This window comes from Euprymna scolopes, chromosome 42, assembly GCF_053919585.1.
Source record: "Euprymna scolopes isolate OS-2025 chromosome 42, ASM5391958v1, whole genome shotgun sequence".
Classification (NCBI taxonomy): Eukaryota; Metazoa; Mollusca; class Cephalopoda; order Sepiida; family Sepiolidae; genus Euprymna; species Euprymna scolopes.
The window spans coordinates 38223234-38247090 of NC_136523.1; the positions used below are offsets into that span (position 1 = coordinate 38223234).

The window sequence follows — 23857 nt, forward strand, 5'->3', positions numbered from 1 at the left end:
TTCCACAGGTTCAAATCCTCTACATATCAAGTTTCAAGTCTGTAGACCAAAAACAGACAGGAGTTTGGCAGAGACCGTCCTGCACGATCATTTGTATATGTATATTATAATTTCGCCATAACCAAAACAACAATATATAATACGTTTATCATACAGTGTATTTTCTTCAGTGTTACAATCATTTCTAAACCATTCGGACAAGCAGAAAAACGGAACAGTTCCACAGGTGTGAAATTCTAAGAAAGAAGCTTTGTTCATGGAATCTACGTTTAGGTTTAAGCATAGATAAAGAGCGTGAGAAATTATTGATAGTGGTTTCAGCTAGACGAGTGTTTTTTTTGTGAAAGTTTGGTATAGGAGGACCATAGATTGGAGCTCAGACGAGCATTTGCCATGAAAATAATGATAGAGCAGAGACAGGCTCGCAATGTCTCTTCTGTGGGAAAGAAGCTGCAGAGAAGAGAGATGCGTGAATTTCCGTAAAGCAATAAAGGTGGCGGACTTTTGAAGGTTGCCCTTCTAACCTCTGCGCCGACGTATCTGAGTAATTGAGATGCTATCAAATATGGAATCAAGTCTGCAGATGTTCTTGAATCTTTCCTTTTTACAAGAAGACCTTCCGCTTTTTTTTCTTTGTGCGTGTGAAGATGATATAGATAAATAGAAGGATGTCCTCTCGGAAGCATTTAGTGAACCCTCGAATGACCTAAGTCGGCCGTCAGGAAGTCTTTGGTTGTCTTTTCAACCGCCATTTCAAAAAAAAAAAAAAAAAAAAAAAAAAAAATGGAAGAATACTTATTGAAGCCATTTTCGACATGAACATAATGACAATCACCCCAACCCCAAAAGCGATGAGCAATCTTGATATATATATTTTTTTTTTATCCTTTTACAAGTTGGGTAATTGTAATTTACTTTGCATTTTGCCATTTTTTTTTTTTTCATTCTTTTCTTGAACTTTTTGCTATTTTCTTTTTTTTTTTTTGTTATTTTCTTTGTCTTTTACTTTGTCTTTTTTCCCTTGTCTTTTTTTTCCCTTGTCTTTTTTTTCCCTTGTCTTTTTTTTCCCTTGTCTTTTTTTTCCCTTGTCTTTTTTTTCCCTTGTCTTTTTTTTCTATGTCTTTTTTTTTCTGTCTTTATTTTTAGTCTGCGTCTATTTTTTTCTGGTGTATGCCTATTTTTTTTTTTTTTTTTTTGACTTGTCCTTTTTTTTCCCCCATCTTTCTTTCCCCCATCTTTCTTTGTTGCAAAGGCAACCAAACTAAACATAATGGATAAATATTTGAAGCTAGAAAAAGAACTTGAAGCATAAAATCTAATATATAAACGGCTGTCTCCATATTTTCAAACTCTATCTCCTCCGGAACTAAAAGTCGCAGAGCGGTGCTTGGGAACTCAAATAATTGGATTATTTTTACAGGCCGTTCTTTTATAGGTCTTTAGTCGGTTACAATTGTTTTTAAGGGGTTAAAAATGGGTTAAAATGGAAAAAAAAAATCATTAAACATTTTATACTTTAAGATTCATCTTAGTTTATTTCTAACTTTTTAATCAGTTTATATGTCACGTTGGTACAGTAGTAAAGTCGCCAGCTCTGAATGCTACAGTTTTGGTTTCAATTCTAGCTGATGGCATCCAAAGAGTTTTTTTTTTTTTTTTTTTACTTTTGAAATCACGACTCTATAATAATATATACAAAATCTGGACAAATTAAAATATCATATTTAAGCGTATTTTACTCCCCCCCCCTTCCTCGGGGCAAAGCTCCCCACCGTTAGTCTTTTACTAAAATGGTTGAATATTCATTTGGTTTAGATTCTTCAGCCTACTTGTTCTCATCTTGAGTGTCATTTTCACAATGTTTCGGTTGATGTAACCTCCGACCTTCTTCAGGTGTATCTAGTTGAACTCGGGAATGTTTCTGTCAAACTTGGGAAGTTTGGACGAAATTTTGAACGAAACCCTTTATTTCATGCAGGTAGCATGCTCTCATTCTGTAAGTCATGACTGGATAGAGGTCCTAAGTAATTCACAATTGTATTTTTTTGGTCGACCCACACTGAGAATTGAACCGTCAGGAGAAGGTTTAATTCAAAATGCCGAGTTCAACAAGATACACCTGAGGAAGGTCGGAGGTTACATCAACTGAAACGTGAAAATCACATTCAAGATGAGAACAGTAGTCCGATGAATCCAAATAATATGAATAACCAATCCTCATCTGAAAAATTCAGAATCAAAATGATTGAATTTAGTATTAACCCAAAAAGGGTTGATATGCTGTAAAAAAAAAAAAAAATGGGTGACTATTTCGGAATACTAGGCGCTGTATATGGGAGGGAGGCAAAACCTCCCTGTCTTCCCCTCAAAAAGCAAACATATACAATGTATTTTGCAAGTATAATCTATTGCCCCAACTGAACAATTGTCCTTTGAGTGGAAATTCTGTTTCCAATCATGTGGGGAAGCTCATCTGTTTTTATTTTTTCTTATTTATTTATCTTTATAAAATTTTTTATTTTATGTACAACATAAGTAACTGTTTTTGCATGATGCTATGCAACCTCTCTCCCATGTTAAGAAAGTGATTGAAAAAAAAAAAGAAAGTAAAACCTAATAACAAAAAAAAGTGAATAAACTGATTAGCAGAATAAAGGTATGTGAAATAAGCTTAGCAGAATAAAGGTATGTGAAATAAGCTTAGCAGAATAAAGGTATGTGAAATAAGCTTAGCAGAATAAAGGTATATGAAATAAGCTTAGCAGAATAAAGGTATCTGAAATAAGCTTAGCAGAATAAAGGTATGTGAAATAAGCTTAGCAGAATAAAGGTATATGAAATAAGCTTAGCAGAATAAAGGTATGTGAAATAAGCTTAGCAGAATAAAGGTATGTGAAATAAGCTTAGCAGAATAAAGGTATGTGAAATAAGCTTAGCAGAATAAAGGTATGTGAAATAAGCTTAGCAGAATAAAGGTATGTGAAATAAGCTTAGCAGAATAAAGGTATGTGAAATAAGCTTAGCAGAATAAAGGTATGTGAAATAAGCTTAGCAGAATAAAGGTATGTGAAATAAGCTTAGCAGAATAAAGGTATGTGAAATAAGCTTAGCAGAATAAAGGTATGTGAAATAAGCTTAGCAGAATAAAGGTATGTGAAATAAGCTTAGCAGAATAAAGGTATGTGAAATAAGCTTAGCAGAATAAAGGTATGTGAAATAAGCTTAGCAGAATAAAGGTATGTGAAATAAGCTTAGCAGAATAAAGGTATGTGAAATAAGCTTAGCAGAATAAAGGTATGTGAAATAAGCTTAGCAGAATAAAGGTATGTGAAATAAGCTTAGCAGAATAAAGGTATGTGAAATAAGCTTAGCAGAATAAAGGTATGTGAAATAAGCTTAGCAGAATAAAGGTATGTGAAATAAGCTTAGCAGAATAAAGGTATGTGAAATAAGCTTAGCAGAATAAAGGTATGTGAAATAAGCTTAGCAGAATAAAGGTATGTGAAATAAGCTAAGCAGAATAAAGGTATGTGAAATAAGCTAAGCAGAATAAAGGTATGTGAAATAAGCTAAGCAGAATAAAGGTATATGAAATAAGCTTAGCAGAATAAAGGTATATGAAATAAGCTTAGTAGAAAGACGATGAGGATTGTAGTTTACAAAGGAACACAAAGTTTATTTGAATTAGGATTGTTAATCAAAGTAAGGCGGTAACTGAGGCAAAAAAAAAAATAAACGGACGGTGAATATATTTAGAGATTATGAATAGCTTAAGTATGGACGCAAGTTTTTTACGGACAAACCTCTCTCTCTCTCCAGCCCCTCTCTCTCTCTCTCCAGCCCCCTCTCTCTCTCTCTCCAGCCCCCTCTCTCTCTCTCTCCAGCCCCCTCTCTCTCTCTCTCCAGCCCCCTCTCTCTCTCTCTCCAGCCCCCTCTCTCTCTCTCTCCAGCCCCCTCTCTCTCTCTCTCCAGCCCCCTCTCTCTCTCTCTCCAGCCCCCTCTCTCTCTCTCTCCAGCCCCCTCTCTCTCTCTCTCCAGCCCCCTCTCTCTCTCTCTCCAGCCCCCTCTCTCTCTCTCTCTCTCTCCAGCCCCCTCTCTCTCTCTCTCTCTCCAGCCCCCTCTCTCTCTCTCTCCAGCCCCCTCTCTCTCTCTCTCCAGCCCCCTCTCTCTCTCTCTCCAGCCCCCTCTCTCTCTCTCTCCAGCCCCCCCTCTCTCTCTCTCTCCAGCCCCCCTCTCTCTCTCTCTCCAGCCCCCCTCTCTCTCTCTCTCCAGCCCCCCTCTCTCTCTCTCTCTCTCCAGCCCCCCTCTCTCTCTCTCCAGCCCCATCTCTCTCTCTCTCCAGCCCCATCTCTCTCTCTCTCCAGCCCCCTCTCTCTCTCTCTCTCCAGCCCCCTCTCTCTCTCCAGCCCCCTCTCTCTCTCCAGCCCCCTCTCTCTCTCCAGCCCCCTCTCTCTCTCCAGCCCCCTCTCTCTCTCCAGCCCCCTCTCTCTCTCCAGCCCCCCCTCTCTCTCTCTCTCTCCAGCCCCCTCTCTCTCTCTCTCTCCAGCCCCCCCTCTCTCTCTCTCTCCAGCCCCCCCTCTCTCTCTCCAGCCCCCCCTCTCTCTCCCTCTCTCTCTCCAGCCCCCCCCCTCTCTCTCCCTCTCTCTCTCTCTCTCTCTCTCTCCAGCCCCCCCTCTCTCTCTCTCCAGCCCCCCCTCTCTCTCTCTCTCCAGCCCCCCTCTCTCTCTCCAGCCCCCCCTCTCTCTCTCCAGCCCCCCCTCTCTCTCTCCAGCCCCCCTCTCTCTCTCCAGCCCCCCCCCTCTCTCTCTCTCTCTCCAGCCCCCCCTCTCTCTCTCTCCAGCCCCCCCCTCTCTCTCTCTCTCCAGCCCCCCTCTCTCTCTCTCTCCAGCCCCCCTCTCTCTCTCTCTCAAGCCCCCCTCTCTCTCTCTCTCAAGCCCCCCTCTCTCTCTCTCTCAAGCCCCCCTCTCTCTCTCAAGCCCCCCTCTCTCTCTCTCTCCAGCCCCCCCCCTCTCTCTCTCTCCAGCCCCCCCCTCTCTCTCTCCAGCCCCCCCCTCTCTCTCTCCAGCCCCCCCTCTCTCTCTCCAGCCCCCTCTCTCTCCAGCCCCCCCCTCTCTCTCCAGCCCCCCCTCTCTCTCCAGCCCCCCTCTCTCTCCAGCCCCCCTCTCTCTCCAGCCCCCCCCTCTCTCTCCAGCCCCCCTCTCTCTCCAGCCCCCCCCTCTCTCTCTCCAGCCCCCCCTCTCTCTCTCTAGCCCCCCCTCTCTCTCTCTCTCTCCAGCCCCCTCTCTCTCTCTCTCTCTCCAGCCCCCTCTCTCTCTCTCTCTCTCCAGCCCCCTCTCCCTCTCCAGCCCCCTCTCTCTCTCTCTCCAGCCCCCTCTCTCTCTCCAGCCCCCTCTCTCTCTCCAGCCCCCTCTCTCTCTCCAGCCCCCTCTCTCTCTCCAGCCCCCTCTCTCTCTCCAGCCCCCTCTCTCTCTCCAGCCCCCTCTCTCTCTCCAGCCCCCTCTCTCTCTCCAGCCCCCTCTCTCTCTCCAGCCCCCTCTCTCTCTCCAGCCCCCTCTCTCTCTCCAGCCCCCTCTCTCTCTCCAGCCCCCTCTCTCTCTCCAGCCCCCTCTCTCTCTCCAGCCCCCTCTCTCTCTCCAGCCCCCTCTCTCTCTCCAGCCCCCTCTCTCTCTCCAGCCCCCTCTCTCTCTCCAGCCCCCTCTCTCTCTCCAGCCCCCTCTCTCTCTCCAGCCCCCTCTCTCTCTCCAGCCCCCTCTCTCTCTCCAGCCCCCTCTCTCTCTCCAGCCCCCTCTCTCTCTCCAGCCCCCTCTCTCTCTCCAGCCCCCTCTCTCTCTCCAGCCCCCTCTCTCTCTCTCCAGCCCCCTCTCTCTCTCCAGCCCCCTCTCTCTCTCCAGCCCCCTCTCTCTCTCCAGCCCCCTCTCTCTCTCCAGCCCCCTCTCTCTCTCCAGCCCCCTCTCTCTCTCCAGCCCCCTCTCTCTCTCCAGCCCCCTCTCTCTCTCCAGCCCCCTCTCTCTCTCCAGCCCCCTCTCTCTCTCCAGCCCCCTCTCTCTCTCCAGCCCCCTCTCTCTCTCCAGCCCCCTCTCTCTCTCTCCAGCCCCCTCTCTCTCTCTCCAGCCCCCTCTCTCTCTCTCCAGCCCCCTCTCTCTCTCCAGCCCTCTCTCTCTCTCTCTCCAGCCCCCTCTCTCTCTCTCTCTCTCCAGCCCCCTCTCTCTCTCCAGCCCTCTCTCTCTCTCTCTCCAGCCCCCTCTCTCTCTCTCTCTCTCCAGCCCCCTCTCTCTCTCTCTCTCTCCAGCCCCCTCTCTCTCTCTCCAGCCCCCCCTCTCTCTCTCTCTCCAGCCCCCTCTCTCTCTCTCTCTCTCTCTCTCCAGCCCCCCCTCTCTCTCTCTCTCCAGCCCCCTCTCTCTCTCTCTCTCTCTCTCCAGCCCCCCCCTCTCTCTCTCTCTCTCCAGCCCTCTCTCTCTCTCTCTCTCCCCAGCCCTCTCGTCCTCTCTTTCGTTCTCTCTCTGTCTTGTTCTGTCCTCCCTTTCTTTGTTTCTCTTCAATTAGGTAGTACATATTATTATAAGTGATTATCTTCCATATTCATAAATCTGTATCGTGATCTTTTCATCTTTTTCTTCCCCGCCAGTATAACGACATCTACAATTTCCCTGTGCACGCCTTTAATAAGGTCGTAGAAGGGGAGGAGGTCGAGAGCGAAGCGGAGTCTGAGGCTGAGGCTGAGCAGGAAACGGACAGCGACGAAGAAAAAGAAATTACAAAGGAAGTGGAAGAAGAGATTGAAAAAGAAGACGATCAGACGGTAAGATTTCTTTTTTTTTTTTTTCTTTCCCATTCTTAATATCATTATCTTTTAGATTGCCGAGCGCTTCCTTACCGTTTTTCACAATGTAACTCTTCGACAATCTGTATTTGGATATCTGACCAATTTCTTGCTATCTGGTCACTTTAGACTCTATTATCGTCTTCCGTCAACTCCCCCATCCCTGACCACCACCACCACCACCATCACCAATGATGACAATTTTTGGATGTATGCTTGTTAGTGCAAATTTTCACTTGATGAGGTCACCCCCCTCCCTTCCCCTTCCCCAGGTCAAAGGGTAGAGGGATTTCCATATTTCTTGGATAAGTGGCACTTTAATAACTAAACAGCTGTCTTATAAAAATTATCAGCTGATATTTTTTATTTTAATACGTCCATTTTTTTTTTCATTTTTTTTTCATTTTTTTTTCATTTTTTTTTCATTTTTTTTTCCTTTTTTTTTTCCTTTTTTTTTCCTTTTTTTTTTCCTTTTTTTTTCCTTTTTTTTTTCCTTTTTTTTTTCCTTTTTTTTTTCCTTTTTTTTTTCCTTTTTTTTTTCCTTTTTTTTTTCCTTTTTTTTTTTCCTTTTTTTTTCCTTTTTTTTTTCCTTTTTTTTTTTCCTTTTTTTTTTTCCTTTTTTTTTTCCTTTTTTTTTCATTTTTTTTTCCTTTTTTTTCCTTTTTTTTTTCCTTTTTTTTTTCATTTTTTTTCCTTTTTTTTTCATTTTTTTTTTTCATTTTTTTTTCCTTTTTTTTCATTTTCTTTTTCATTTTTTTCCTTTTTTTTTCATTTTTTTTCATTTTTTTTTTCCTTTTTTTTTCTTTTTTTTTTCCTTTTTTTTTCCTTTTTTTTTTCATTTTTTTTCCTTTTTTTTTTTTTTTTTTTTTTTCATTTTTTTTTTTCTTTTTTTTCCTTTTTTTTTCATTTTTTTTTTCCTTTTTTTTTTCATTTTTTTTTTCCTTTTTTTTTCCTTTTTTTTCCTTTTTTTTCCTTTTTTTTCCTTTTTTTTTCTTTTTTTTCCTTTTTTTTTCCTTTTTTTTTTTTCCTTTTTTTTTTTTCCTTTTTCCTTTTCCTTTTTTTTTCCTTTTTTTTTCCTTTTTTTTTCCTTTTTTTTCCTTTTTTTTTTCCTTTTTTTTCCTTTTTTTCCCTTTTTTTTTTCCTTTTTTTTTCCTTTTTTTTCCTTTTTCCTTTTTTTTCCTTTTTCCTTTTTTTTCCTCTATAATATATATTATACTGGCAGGGAGACCAGTCCATATTTTTATTGTGATCAAAATCGGTGAAATCGCCCATTTTTCAATCAAATCGATGCTCTAGTCGGGGACACGTCATGGTGCACCTGGAGAAAGTGTTACATGCCTCCCTCCGGTGACTTTGTCGTCTACGTTGCACTGCTGATTTTATAAAATTATTTTTTGGTTTGAATTAAAGTTTAAAATGCAAAAGTCAAGTATCTTGGTTCAGTTGTGCTCTAAACAGAAACATTCATTTCAAACACGCCCCCGTCATATTAAAAAAACCTGCTGATTTTGCATGCCTGGCCTTTCTGCTTGTGTGTTAGCAAAACTTCTCAAATGCACTTGTTAGGCAGTATAAGGATGTTAACTTTGATCAAAATCATATTTTCCTTCTTTTGTCGGATTTCTTTTGATTATTGATACTATTCGATGATATTCCGATACAAGACTTATCTAAGAACACTGCCAGATACATGTAGTACATTTGTGTGAAATTTCATAAAAATTGTCCCAGTACATAAGGGGAACAAACTCACACGGATAAAATTCCTTTTTTGTAATAGTAGATAAATAAAGGGCAGTTCTATGTCCAGTTAAATGTTCAACCCACAAAGGATCACTTTCTTATTCTCTTTTTTTTTTACACAGTGATTACCACTTATCAAGGCCCGGAAGCCACTCAGGGATAAGGGTTATTGCAAGTACATTACGTTAGTGTGGAGATTTGCTGAAGTGTTTAATTAAGGGGGCGGTTCATTAGGAATTTGTTAATGTTTTGGACTTGAAGACATCTAAGTTGTAGTCCAGAGGGAAGCAGGCAGACGGAACAGAGTTCCACAGGCGTGCAGTTCTAAGAAAGAAGCTTTGTTCATGGAATCCTCGTTTTGATTTAGGCACAGATATAGAGTGGGGGAAATTTTTCACAGTGGATTCAACTAGACGAGTGTTTTTCGTGAAAGATTGGCGAGGGAGGACCAGAGATTAGATTTGTAGAGATAGCAGAAAGTCTCAGGTGTGAGAAAATGTTTAGAGAGAAAGAGCAATAGATCTAATATATAAACTGCAAATTTTTTTTTTTTTTTAATGTTTAAAAGGTTTTGAGAAATCCTGCATATTAACTGATTGTTCAAAGAGCAGCAACTATTTTATTAAGAGATTCGTTCATTTTTTTTTTTTTTTTTTTTTTATACAAGAATTTGGGATGTTAGATTAAAACTTTATTTAATGCCACACGGAAAAAACGGCAATAATTGCAGAAGAATTGAAAAAAAAAAGATGCGCCGGTTGATGGGATTGAGAATCCAACAAGCAATTTCGTACCGCAATCTACAACTGAGCCCAAGTTAACAATTTCCACAAAAGAAGACCAACCTAGGAGAAGGAAAACTCTGAAAGTGTCAGAAAGACTCTGGAAAGAGTTCCTCTGTTCAGTATACGAAATTTGAGTGACATGGAACTCAATTTTATCAAAAACCTTCAAATTGGACAGAGTCGCAAGCCTAAATATGGCAACGGCACTCCATAAATGGTTTGATATTAAATTTGTAGAAATAGAGAATAAGCGATAGAGAGAACTGATTTTATGAGAATCAGAAGGAGCAATGGATTTAATATATGAACTCTAAGACAGATTCGATGAGAAAGGCCAAGAAGTTTATCAAGAGGCATCCATAAGAATCTCCTGAAAAAAGGGGACACGTATTTGATTGAAGAAATGCCATGTTACCCGAGAAAAACAATGTGACAGTGTTTCGTTATACTGTTCTATGCAAGAAAATTTATTCAGCTTTGTTTGGGATAGAAAGTGATAGTCATTGATAAGTGTTCAATATTCTAAGAATGAACAGGTTTTTTTTTTTTTTTTAATATATTCCTGGGCAACACCTGTTAGCCCATTTCGACATCGACATCCATTGTGTATTTATTTGGTGCCCCATTACAGAACCAAAGAAAAGCAGAAGACAGAAATTCCCACTGCTACATCACTACTACGACTACCTTTTACAATGAGACATCACTATCCATTGAGCAAACTCGATACTGAACACACAGATCAAATGAACATGCCTTATTTTACCTGCATATAAACATTGCGGTTGGTCTGTCAGGCGTAATTTTGAGATATATCATTATCCATCATATTTGGTTGAACGTCTTTCTTACATACTGGCATGTGTTGTACGGCTTTTCGAAATTTATCTTCAAACTAATCTATCTCTGGCCAGGTCTTTATTTATCTCTCTTTTTTTATCCTTCCATATTTCCCAAGGCTTTCCCCATCAAACTCAACCTCAACCTCAACTGTTCTATATCTATTAATTCAAAACCGCTCATCTATTTTTTTAATGTGGCCATACCATCAGAGTCTACTCTTCTGCAAGTATCTCTCTAAAAGTTAATTCGACTTCATGCGAAATCAATACGATCAGATTTCAGCTTTTTTGGGATAGAAAGTGATAGATGATCACCAAAAAGTGCTCAATATCCTAAGAATAGCAGGTATGTTCGAACGCAACTTCATTATTTTCTTTTTTTCTTTTTTATAAGATCCTGGGCAACACAGGATAGCCCTGCTAGTATGTTATATAAAATTAATTCCAGATGTGTGTATGTTGTCCAATGTGTCATCTTTTTTTATCTGACTTGTGTATGTGTATATATATATACAAACACACATCTATATATCTATATATATATACACACATCTATATATCTATATATATATACACACATCTATATATCTATATATATATACACACATCTATATATCTATATATATACACACATCTATATATCTATATATACACACATCTATATATCTATATATATATACACACATCTATATATACATATATATATATATATATATGTATATATTGTGTATCTATAGACACATATATTGTATCTATAGACACATATATTGTATCTATAGACACATACACTTTTTTATTTACATATCCACATCGCATTGTATTATGTGTCGTTTACATTTTCAACATGTTTTCATATTCACCCTACTTCACCTTGACGCTTTTCACACTTCAAATCTCAATTTTAGACAAAACAAATTTTGAAAAAAGAAAAAAAAGATCTTTTCCAAAAGCACTTCAACAAGAACTTACGATTGAAAATGTTTTTTCCTCGAGCGATTTCCATTGTTATTGCTTGGAGATTATTTTGACCTTTGAACTCTGAATCTGGTGTCACTTTTTAGGGTCGAGTATATCTGTTGTTTTGAGAAGATTTTGTATTGTTATTGCCCCGAATACCAAACATTGTGAATCTATACTGAAAGCAGATATGTCGACAATTGGACATAAGTAATGGGTTTTAATTTTTGAAGATATAAATTCTTTGCTTGTATGCAATCATATATATATATATATATATATATATATATATATATATATATATTTCCGCAAAACCTCTGGCCTTGATGGAGGGGAGACTAAAGCTTACTGCTATTGTTTCAAATGATCTGAAATAACAGCAAGAGGAGACTTGATTCCAAACATTTCTCATATGTTATATCTCCACTGTTTTAGAAATAGACTATAATTATGAATATCACTCCTTGACAAGGTTCAAAAGAGTCGCAAACCTGATAGGCCCTGAACTGGCATCTAAGCTTCAGCCTCTGTCCCATTGACGAAATGTTGCATCCGTCTGCCTGTTCTACAAGTATTTTAGTGGTGAATGCTCTGACGAACTGCAATCACTTGTGCCCCCACGACGTGAGCACCTTCGACAAACTCGACAGGCTGCTAAATCCCACCCCCACACTGTAGAGATCCCTAGATGTAAAAGATCTTTCTACTCCAATAGTTTTTTCCCCAGAACCGCTAGACTTTGGAATTCCATTCCAGGTCCCTGCTTCCCCAGCAGTACTGACGTGCAGAAGTTCAAGTGTAACGTGAACCAGCACCTTGCTGCCCAAATCCCTACGTAGTACCCCAGTAGTTGTTGCCCCTGATAGTAGCCCCCTACACCAAAGTGGCAATTTGCCTTGTTTGGGGTGAAAATGTAATAAAAAAAAAAAAAAAAAAAAAAATCCAGTATCAAATAATCCTTATACACTATGAAATTTACTTTATGCATGAAAACCAAAAAGGGGGAGATATAACATATGAGAAATATTTGGAATCAAGTCTCCCCTTCTGTTATTTCAGATAATTTAAAACCATAGCAGCAAGTTTTAGTCTCCCTCCACTAAGGCCAGAGATTTTTGAGAAATATCAGATATTTTGTTATTCATAGGCAAAACTAGGAAAACAAATGACTATGATTGAAACATTTTATAGCTGTAAAACGGTGCCAAAAATAGGCTCTGGATGATGGATGATCCTTTTAATGTGCGACCTTTAAGGACAATTGTCACATAATCCAATAAACAATTCAGGTAATTACCTTTCCAATTAGCCTTCACTTGTTAAATTCTGATTAGTATTTATGTATGAAAACCAAAGAGGGGAGATATAACATATGAGAAATATTTAATAAGCAATAGGGGATTGATTCTGACATTTTTTAATTTTTGAGATACAGAATGATTATTTGGATTAATCAGACTACTGTTCTCATCTTTTGTGTAATTTTCAATGTTTTGGTTGATGTAACCTCCGACCTTCTTCAGGTATATCTTGTCGAACTCGAAAATGTTTCTGTCAAACTTGGAAATTTGGACGGAATTTCGAGCAAAATCCTTTATTTACTTCATGGGGGTAGCATGCTCTTGTTCTGTCAGCCATGACTGGATAGAGGTCCTAAGTAATTAGCAATTGTATTTTTGGTCGCCCGCACTGAGGATTGAACATTCAACCTTCAGGAGAATATCACTTTTTACAATTGATTTTTCCAAGTGCTCTAACCACTGCGCCACGGATCCTTGCGGACAATTTTTTTTTTTTTTTTTTTTTTTTTTTACACAGTGATCACCACTTATCAAGGCCCGGAAGCCACTCAGGTATAAGGGTTATTGCAAGTACATTAAGTTAGTGAGGAGATTTGCTGAAGTGTTTACTTAAGGGGGCGGTTCATCAGGAACTTGTTAACATTGGACTTGAAGACATCCAAATTGTAGTCCAGAGGGAAGCAGGCAGACGGAACAGAGTTCCACAGGCGTGCAGTTCTAAGAAAGAAGCTTTGTTCATGGAATCCGCGTTTTGATTTAGGCACAGATACAGAGTGGGGGAAATTTTCCACAGTGGATTCAGCTAGACGGGTGTTTCTCGTGAAAGATTGGCGAGGGGGGACCAGAGATTGGAGTTCAGACGAGCATCTGCCATGGAAATAACGATAAAACAAGGACAGGCTCGCAACGTCTCTTCTGTGGGAGAGAGGTTGCAGGGTAGAGAAAAGGGCATCCCCCACTAAGCCACGAAGTCTATTTTGTACTCTGTCAAGGCAGGATAGGCTGTTTTTAGCAGCTCCTGCCCAGATATGGTAACAGTATTCCATCCTTGGACGTACTTGGCTTTTATATAGATAGAGAATTGCATCAGTAGTGAGATATCTTCTGGAGCGGTAGAAGGAACCCACCATCTTTCCAGCGACCTTGGCAACAGACTTGATGAACGTGTTCCATTTCAGATCAGGAGTAAAGGTCAAACCCAGAAGCTTGTCAAAACACGGAGCCTCACCCAGACGAGAGCCATCCATTACAATTGATGCCAGATGGGGATCAGAGCGTTGATGATGTAAGGATAGGAGTTTGGTTTTGGATGCATTAAAGGTAACCAGCCACATCTTCCCCCACTGAACCACGGCTCGAGATCAGAGGAGAGAGAATCAGAGAGAACTTTGTCATTTTCAGCTTTTGATGTGTTGCCATAGATGGTTGTGTCATCAGCATAGATGTCAACGAATGATTTAAGTATGTGTTTAGGGAGGTCATTGATGTAGATCAGGAAGAGAGTTGGGCCCAGGATTGACCCCTGGGGGACTCCAGCATTTATATTGCAGGCCTCCGATTTTTGTCCATCGACCACTACTCTTATGAGCCTATCGGAGAGAAATGATTTAATGATTGAGAAAACATTTCCCGTTATACCGTAGCTGGAAATCTTGTGAAGTAGACCCTTATGCCATACCTTGTCAAAGGCCTTTGATATGTCAAGAGCAATTGCCCTAGAAAGAAAGCCTTTGTCAAGAGATTCACTTATCCTGTGGGATATAACTGTCAGCACATCTGCGGTAGATCTTGCAGAGCGGAAACCATATTGTGTGTCACTAAGAAGGTTATTCCTGCTGAGATGGTTGACTATTTCTCTATTTAATATGGATTCCAGCAACTTACTCATAACACACAGGAGACTTATAGGTCTGTATTGAGAGGGAGATGACTTATCACCTGAATTCTTAAATATAGGGCAAACTGAAGAGGTCTTCCAGGGAGTCGGAAAGCACTTCTCCTTAAGGCAGCGCTTAAATAGTTTCGTAAGTATGGGAGCAAGTTCTGTTTGAAGCTTTTTTAACACTATAATTGGGATGCCATCAGGGCCAGTTGCTTTATTGGAATCTAGGTTCTTTATTAGCTTGGCGACCTCATGCACAGATATTTGTATGCTACCCAGCTTGTTCTGTGTTATAGGAGGAAATATGGGGAGTTGATGGCCTTCGTCGCATAGGGTAGAATTAGCTGCAAAGTTCTTTGCAAATAGTTTGGCCTTGTCTGACGCTGACGAGATGACCTCTGGTCCATTGATAATGGTTGGTATAGAACGCACACTTCTGTTCAGGATCCTATTTGTTATTTGCCAAAACTGGTGGGATCCAAGCCGCTGATCAGCTACCTTGGATTTAACAGACTGGGCATATAGCTCTCTTGCATTTTTTATTACTCTTTTACAGTGGTTGCTGGCAAACCTGAAAGCAGCTTTAGTTTCAGTGCATCCATTACGTTGGTAGCTATGGAAAAAGTAATTTCTGTGCGCGATAGCAGCAGCATATTCTGGGGAGAACCATGGCTGGCTGTTAGGTTTTTGTTGAAATTTTTTGGATGGTATGAATTGGTCTATGCCTACAATTAACCATTCGGTCAGATCTGATACTATAGAGGACACATCCTTTTTAAACATGGAGTGCAGAGGTAAATCAGATATGAATGTACGGAAGCTATCCCAGTCAGCCATAGAGTATCGGTATACAGTACGGTGGAGGGGTACGTCTGGGGGCTTCTTACATTTCGTTTTTATCTTAACTGATACGACGGAGTGGTCGGAGGATCCTAGAGGAGAATGAACGGAACATGAACATAGCTCAGGGGAAGTTGATAGAAAAAGGTCTAAGAGGCTTGCATATTGACCGGGTGTATCGGGGACACGGATGGGTTCGCGAACAATCTGAGTGAGGTCATAAGCAATGGCAAAATCATGACAAAACCTTCCCTCATCGTCTGTCTTATTTGAATGGGTCAGCCATTCCACGTTATGGACGTTGAAATCACCACATATGTGGATGTTAGCCGAGGGATGTGAAGACAGTATGTGGTCAATTTTCTCAGATATGCTCTTAAAGATTGTAACTCCGCTACTGTGGGGCCTATAGAGGGCAAATATAAATGCAGTGGTGTTAGCAAGTGCAACCCTGAAGCACATATAGGGTAAATTAGGATCTTCTCTAGAGATATCCCTGCCACACGGGAAGCCATCCTTAATGTAGGCACATATTCCATGCCCATGGCGATCTTGGGGGTCAGATTTAGCTGTTAAATTTGAGTATCCGTTAATTATGAACTCGTCTAGGGTAGTGGTCGGTCCTATTCCAGTTTCACTTAGAAATAAAATGTCCGGTTTCATCTCCTGTAATTGGGTTTCAACCTCTGGAAGGTTGGAACGTAGACCCCTGATGTTGGAGAAGGAGACCTGGTAGTAGGGGTCTACGTTGAAAGATGGGGTTCTAGGTTTAATCGAGTTTTTATTCTGGATATATTTCATGTTGAGGTTTGGGGATTTGTGGAATAGGTCGGCATACTTGGTTAGAGCAGTACAGAGAGGGAAAGTAAGAGAGAAAAAGACAGGAAAGTTTGTTTTTTTTGTAGCACACGAAAAGGTAAAGCCATAACAATTACCCACTAGTATGGCATCGAGAGGCCCCACCAGAGACTACTGCATGGTCCAGATCCACTCACCAAATGGCAATACAGTAGTCCCAGTACTTTGCGCCTGCTGATAGGACAGCCTCCTTAGTGGTTAATCCAAGGTTCAGGTCCCTGACTATCAGGCGGATAACGTCAGCCCAGACAAACGTTTACCTCCAGCACCCTTACTAGTGACATGGCCACAAGGACAGACAGAGACAGAAAAATTTCCGACATCTCAGACTACTGGTCACCAAGTACTACCGACCTTTAAGCAGCTTTTTCTTCACCCTTTGTCAGAAAAATCACTCATTGAATGAGGACTGAATGCCAAAATAGATGAAGCGAGAGTTACTGGAGCTGCCGATAACACATCCACTGTATTATCTATTCTGGTATGGGAGGCCGTATAGGTGTGGTAGCTTGCTGTAATATTGTACTAATTGTCTGTATTTTGCTAGCTAGTACATTACAGCAAGCTACCACACCTATACGGCCTCCCTAAGATTCACAAGGATGGTATTCCATTAAGACCCATTGTCAGTGCCTGAGGTTTGGCATGCCATCAATTGAACCGATTCCTGGTATATATAATCACCCCAGTCATGCGTCAAGAATTCAGCTCACTTTGTGGAAATAATAAACAATGCTCCCATTCATTTCAACGAGATGGTAAGTCTAGATATAGTGAGTCTGTTCACGAAAGTACCCACTGATGAGATTCTGACAGTGGTATGGGATAAGCTGACATCAGATGCCTCACTGAAAGAATGCACTTGCATCCCAATTGATAATATGATGTAGATGCTGACCTTGTGTAGAAACTAATATACTTTGCGATGGGATCTGATATATATCGGCAGGAAGAAGGTCTGGCGATGGGATCACCATTGTCCCCATTACTGGCCAATGCATACATGGAATACTTTGAGGAAATGACATTAGGATCAACACCACTAAAACCAAGAATGTGGTTGCGATATGTAGATAACACATTCATACTCTGGCTCCATTAGGAAGATGTTCAAATGTTACTAGACCATGTGAACTCGATCCGTCCAACTATACAATTTACGATGGAAAAAGAACAAATTATCGTTCCTAGATGTGTTGATAACCTGCACAGGTTAGGAGTTTGTCATCTGTATACCGAAAACCAACTTTCACTGAACAGTACCTGAACTTCAACTCCCACCATCCATATAATGTAAAGAAAGGAATCGTCCGTTGCTTACAACACTGAGCAAAAGCAATATGTAGTAACAGCAGTGCATATCCAGATGAGATGAACAGTTTAAGAGAAAACCTCCACCGAAACAACAATTCAGAGAGCATGACATCAGGTCCAAGAAATCTGGATCCAACACAAAAAGACACCACTTAGAAAATCACCACAGTTTGTTTATCATATATGAAGGGCTTGTCTGAAAAACTTCAAAGAACAGGACAGTGTTCAGGAGTGATTGGACTCTCCGAAAACAGCTTGTGAGAGTCAAGCCCTCTACAGAAAAAATCATGACGAAGAACTGTGTATATGAAATCCCATGTAAATGTGGAAAACTATACAGAGGTGAAACGTGTCGTCTGTTGAAAGTACGGTTCGAAGAACATCGAAAAGCTGTAGTACGTGGAGAGGCTGAAAAATCGGGTATAGCTGACCATATTTGGAAAGAAAAGGGAAACCATCTACCATTATTGTAACGTGCATCCAGGAGATAAGCGCCCGCGTGTTTGCGTGTTGTGTGGGTACGTGGGAGAGACGGATGGGGGGGGAAAAAGACTTACCTCGAGACCAGCTCAGCGTTACCGACCAAAAATAGAAAAGAAAGACCAAGCTGGCGACCGCCGTCTTTTGTAAAGTATGATGTCTCGCAAAGTCACACGAATTCTCGGAATATGCAAATTTAGCCGGCCTAGAACGACGATAAAAGCGGGTGAGGGGAAAGACATGGGGCAGTGACGATTGAGTTGGCTGGGGAATCGTGTGGCTGTTGCTTCTTGTGCCGTGTTGAGGATATCTTACCGTGTTAAAGAGAGAGTCGGGTGCCATCTTGAATTTTTCCTTACACTTTTTACTTACCATTATGGGATGAAGTAAAAATAATAGATAAAAGAACAGTGGAGAGTACGACGACTGAAAGAAGCTGCACATATGCTGGGGAATAACCAATCACTAAGTAGACTTAGTATAGAATTTAATACGAGATGGGATTTGAATGCTACAGTTTTGCTTTCAGTTTCGATTCTAGCTGATGCCACCCAAATACTTTTTTTTTTACTTTTGAAATCACGACTCGATAATAATATATATGAAATCTGGATAAATTAAAAAATATTATTTCCTTATATCAGAAGACAATTGCTATTCAATTTCGACAAGTGGAGCTGTTTCCCCCTACTCCCAATATATAAAAATATATTTAAGTGTATGTTACGCCTCCCTTCCCCCCACGCTAGTTTTATTATATTTTCACTTGTGTAAATCAGCTAAGTAATTTTTATATTATATTGCCCCCCACCCCCACCCCTTCATCCAACATGACTCATTCCAGCTAAACTGATTTTTTGATTTTGTAATGACGCTTTTGCTTAAAACTTATTTATTGACTGGAGCAATCATATCTTATAATATTAGAAAAAATATAAATTTTTCTTTGTGTGCGACCCACTCACGGCCCATTGAGTATTGTATGAAAAATATATCTTTTGGGGGGGAGATTGAACCCTACACTGATCTATAATATAAATCTCACCTGTTTGTTTAAATGTACGCATGTATGTTTTGCAAAAACTTTCAACAGAGGCGACGGATTTTCACAAGATCGGTATCGTTTTGGAGTCTGACCCTTCAGACGACAGATATCGAAAAATTGTCTAAAACATTAATTCCTTCACCATCTTTTCTACAGGGAGGGGTTGCTTTTTTTTTTTCCGATATTTTCGAATGTCATCGCCTTTTTTTTTTATTGTCTAGCCTTAATTTATACGTACGTCACTTCCAGTTTGGCGATGGCCACGACAGCTAACGTGTCACTATTTCTTTCACTTTCTTTTCCTCCTTCACGGTACGGGTTCAAGCCTGCCTACCTACTACCACTTTTAGTTATTTTCATGGAAAGTGTTCGACTGAGCTTCAATCTATGGTCCCCCCCTCGCCAAACTTTCACAAGAAACACTAGACTAGCTGAAAACATTATCAATAATTTTCCCCACTCTTTATCTGTGCCTAAACCTAAACATAGATTCCATGATCAAAGCTTCTTTCTTAGAACTGCACGCCTGTGGAATTGTCTTCCGTTTTCCTGCTTTCCAGCTGTCTATAATAGGGTTGTCTTCAAGTCCAACGTGAACAAGTTTCTGATGAGCCGTTCCACTTAAGTTAACAAATTTACCGAACTTCCATTACTATTGATTACTATATTGTCCTTTTGACTACTCTACACTCTTTAACCCTTATCCTTGAGTGGCCTATCGGCCTTGATAAGTGGTGACGCCTATGTAAAAAAAAAAAACCCCAAAAAAAACTCTCTTACACACACCTCCACTTTCTTTTCTGCCTTCGCGCCATGTGTTCGAGCCTGCCTGCCTACTACAACTTTTTTTTTTTTTCTCAACACACACCTCCAAACACCTGGACAACGCCAGGCACCCAAGCTAGTAAAAATATACTCCATAAAACAAATTTAAATGTGATGGATCCTGAGCAGTGGCATATCGGGACAGCTAGTACCAAATAGTATTAGTTTCACATAACTTGATTAAATAGATTATTTTTCACTAAGAAAATTTACGATTTTCAGTAATTTTAAATACTAAATGTATCCATTATAAGGCTGATTTTGATCTTGATAGTTCGAATTGAGTTATCTCTCTCTCTTAATCATTCAACATGGTCGGCTAAAATCCTTTGTCTTTGTCAGAAAATTTGATTTTTTTTTTAGTTAAAAGAAACAAAAGAAATCAATTTTTGTGATTTTTGGAACGTGATATCTTTGTTCCATGATGGGTATGTACATCATAAAGTTTTTTTTTCTGTATGTATGTTATCCATATACAGTACTGTTTCGTCATCAGTGTGGCTAGACTAGCACCTTTCCCTAGCCAAGGATTGAACCTACAACCATCATGTTGATAGTTGGCAGTTCTACCCATCGGCGCATGGGAGCGGTGCTCGTACATAACCTCAACAAATGTCCATTTTAAATAAACATTTGGCCACTGCTTTTATACTGCTTGAGATCTATATGTTTGTTTTTAAAGTGTAGTTCTGAATAAGAACCCACATTTCTTTGGTCAAGACAACTCCTCATCCTCCCTATAGTCCAGGCCTTGCCCCCTGTGGCTTTTAGTCCGTAAGCTCAAGGAAAACCTTAGAGGCTGTCTTTGTGAGACGATTAAGGAGATGAAAGAGAGTGTGATGAGGGTCATCGACATGCTCACACAAGAGGACTTCCAGAAGTTGTTGGAACGGTACAACAAGTGTATTGCAGTCGGAGGAGATTACTTCAAAGAGGATTAGAGTTTCTCATGTGTGTACTATCAATGAAAGTGCCCATACGAAAAAAGTCTTTCCCAGCTGACTACAACTTGGTTGTCTTCAAGTCCAACATAAACAAATTCTTGATGAACCGCTCCCATCAAGTAGTCCAATCTACCAAATTTCCATTAATAATGATTACTACGATATTATCCCATTGATTACTGTACACACAATAACCCTTATCCTTGAGTGGCCTCTGGGCCTTGATAAGTGGTGACTCCTATGTAAAAAAAAAAAAAAAAGTCAGTTTTGTGAAGATCCTTCACACAGCAACATGGGATATGTTTTGTTGGAGGTCATTTTATTTGTTTACATAATTCTCATATGCATATATATATATACATTTTTTTTTGTATTCTTTTTCTAGCCGGATGTTGAATATATCCCATATGAAGATTTTGAAGAAAGTGATATTGAAGATTTAGAGGTGAGTGCTTTTTTTTTTTTTAAAAGATTGTAACACTGGGTATGGGGCAGCCAACCAGGAGCTCTTTTTAGTATCCTCACTGTTCTCTTAAGTGCAATTGTCTGGATCTCTTTTGCACTTGGTTCACCAAGAATATTAGTTAGGTAGGACTTCAGGTTCTTCTTTCATAAGCCCTGTGGCACCTATGATAACTGGTATGATTGATATCACCCTAAGATTCCAGTTTCTTTTCATATCATACATGAGACCCTGGTATTTGGTCTGTCTCTCCATTTAAGCTCAGTTCAGACCTCCATCATTAGGGACACTCACTTCAACCAAGGTTGCAACTCTCTCTGACTTATTGTGTGTGTGTGTGTGTGTATATATATATATATATATATATATATATATATATATATAATCTTTAATATAAAGCTGAACGTCTGTGTGTTTGTGTCTGGTCACGAATAGGCTCCTATATGGTTGACTATTTTAAAAAAACTGATTACATATAATGATAGAAGATGTGTCGAGGATCAGGAATGGGTATGTTTGAACTGGCAGAACGGTGGTTCATAAAAATTGTGGGGTCTGCGTTCGCAGCTGGCCCCCAAAGTATGGAAATAAAAAATTTAAAAAAAATCGTTTACAAGTGTTTTTGATATAGATGTACATAATACTTTGATAAGTATGTTTCAACTTAAATAGGGATGGTATAATAAAATTGTGGGGTCTGCGTTCGCGCCTGTACTCCATGGAAATATGGCACAAACTTTAACAAAGACTTTTCATTTCTATTTGCAAGTATACTTTGATAATTATGTTTCAGTTTAAAGAAATATGGTATAATAAAATTATTGGGTGTTCGTTTGCGCCTGACCTCCATAGAATGTAAATATGTCACAAAGTTTAACAAGGTTTTTTAAAAGGGGTGAAGGTCCACAATAATACCTTAACTTTAATCTTAATTCACATTAGCTTTTATTTATTTTTTTGAGTTGAATCATATTGCGTCGAATAAATTCACCTCATAAATTCACGTTCTTATTAAAGTGAAAGCCAAAAAAAAAAAAGTCGGAACTTTAGACAATTCTCGACACAAATTTTGCATAACTGTTTTTATCCTTCTCCACTTGCATGTGCCACTCTTTCAAAAATAGATAAATAGATAAATAATAAAAAATAAGAACGTTACTTGTTATTGTGTCAAAAGAAGGAAAAAATCCTGCTCACATGATTACGTGTCTTTTTAAAAACATTTACATAACCTTTTTATTTTTATTATATATCTGTTTAAGCTTTTTTTTGTCGGTGTACTAGAAGGAATTCAGTTGATTACAACCCTTTCTGCGGGTTCTTTACAATAGTACAACCCTGAATCCGATGGCGCAATATTACACCGTTCAATACTGTAAAACTGAAATGAAGTTGTTCTGCTTGAAAAGGGCGCCATTTTCTTCTTATTCATATTTATATCGATTCTTTGCTTTAAAAAAACTAAAGTAATTACGTGTTTACTTTTTTAAAATCCCATTTTGCTGATTCGGATTTACAAACGACTATCCGAAAAAAATAAATATACAAGAAACAAATGTTACCATAGTCAATAAAAGTTCAGTTCATGTTTTTTTTTTTTGGTTTGAAATAGTTTTTAATGATCTTTACTTGAAATACTTTCAGCAAACCGAAATTAAAATGAAATTTAAGGTGATAACTACTGAAATTCTTTTTTATATAAAGTACACATGCCATAATCGAATATTCCTCAAGCACAAAATAACGGGAAACATTAAAATATGTTTATAAATATTCCTTACGTTGACGGAACTCTCTTAAATTGTTAACACAGAATACTCAGGTGCCCCTCCTTCAAATTGAAAACGGGGCTGTCCATTTCAAAGTCGCTGCCATTTTGATTTTTTTAAACCGGTTCGTGAATTAAAAAAAAAAATTTTTTTTTACAAACTACTTCAAATACAAACCAATGAACTTTTGTACCATAAAAGTAACTTTTATTGACTATGGTAACATTTCTTTCTTGTATATTTATATTATTATATATATAACATTTTCTCTTTGTAAGGAAACAATTTTGTTGGTCACTCTGTGCTACGAATGGAAACAAAGTTGAAACAAAAAAAAGAATATTTTTGCAAAAATTATCTTTACTTTCATCATATTTTGCTTAGGGTAAAATTTTTGAGTATCAAAACCTATCATATTTTCATCAATCACAGTCCAATTTCTGTAGGCTGTTTTTGAACCCAGTCAACGACGGGTACTTCTGCTAGTATATATATATATATATATATATATACACACACACACAGGGTGTTCCACAAATCGTGAACACATTTGGACATTAAACATTATATATATATATATATATATATATATATATACACACACACACACATGGATATGAACACGCAACAAATTAAAAGAAAAAACTAATAAGAGTTAAAATAAATACTTATTCAAATAATATTTTATTTGTACTACTACTGCTATTACTAGCTTCGAAAGTGATTATATAAGGTCTATAGCGTTGATGGTAAAAAAGAGATAAGAACTAATAAATTCAAATGAAATGTTTTATGTAAATATAATATGAAGAATATTCAATGAGAAAATATACAGAAATCTTTGTTTTCACCAAAATTCCAGTTTCTTCAAATGATGCGATGGTTGGCTTTTAAAGAGTTTCTTTCGGCTGGATTTTCATCCTAGAAATATTACCAGAGTTCTTGACAGCAAGCCAGCAAGTTAACAATTTAACAGCTCATGTACAGCA

The 23857-nt window shown here is 39.1% G+C and overlaps 1 protein-coding gene across 1 annotated transcript in view; it reads left to right on the forward strand.

The window, feature by feature from the left end:
• The window catches only part of LOC145267026 (protein MAK16 homolog), a 63993-nt gene that overhangs the window by 36718 nt on the left and 3418 nt on the right, over window positions 1–23857 (forward strand). The window contains exons 8-9 of the mRNA XM_080122956.1: window positions 6626–6799; window positions 21022–21081. Coding sequence (XP_079979082.1) covers window positions 6626–6799; window positions 21022–21081 — 234 coding nt within the window. The remainder of the gene's footprint in view (window positions 1–6625; window positions 6800–21021; window positions 21082–23857) is intronic.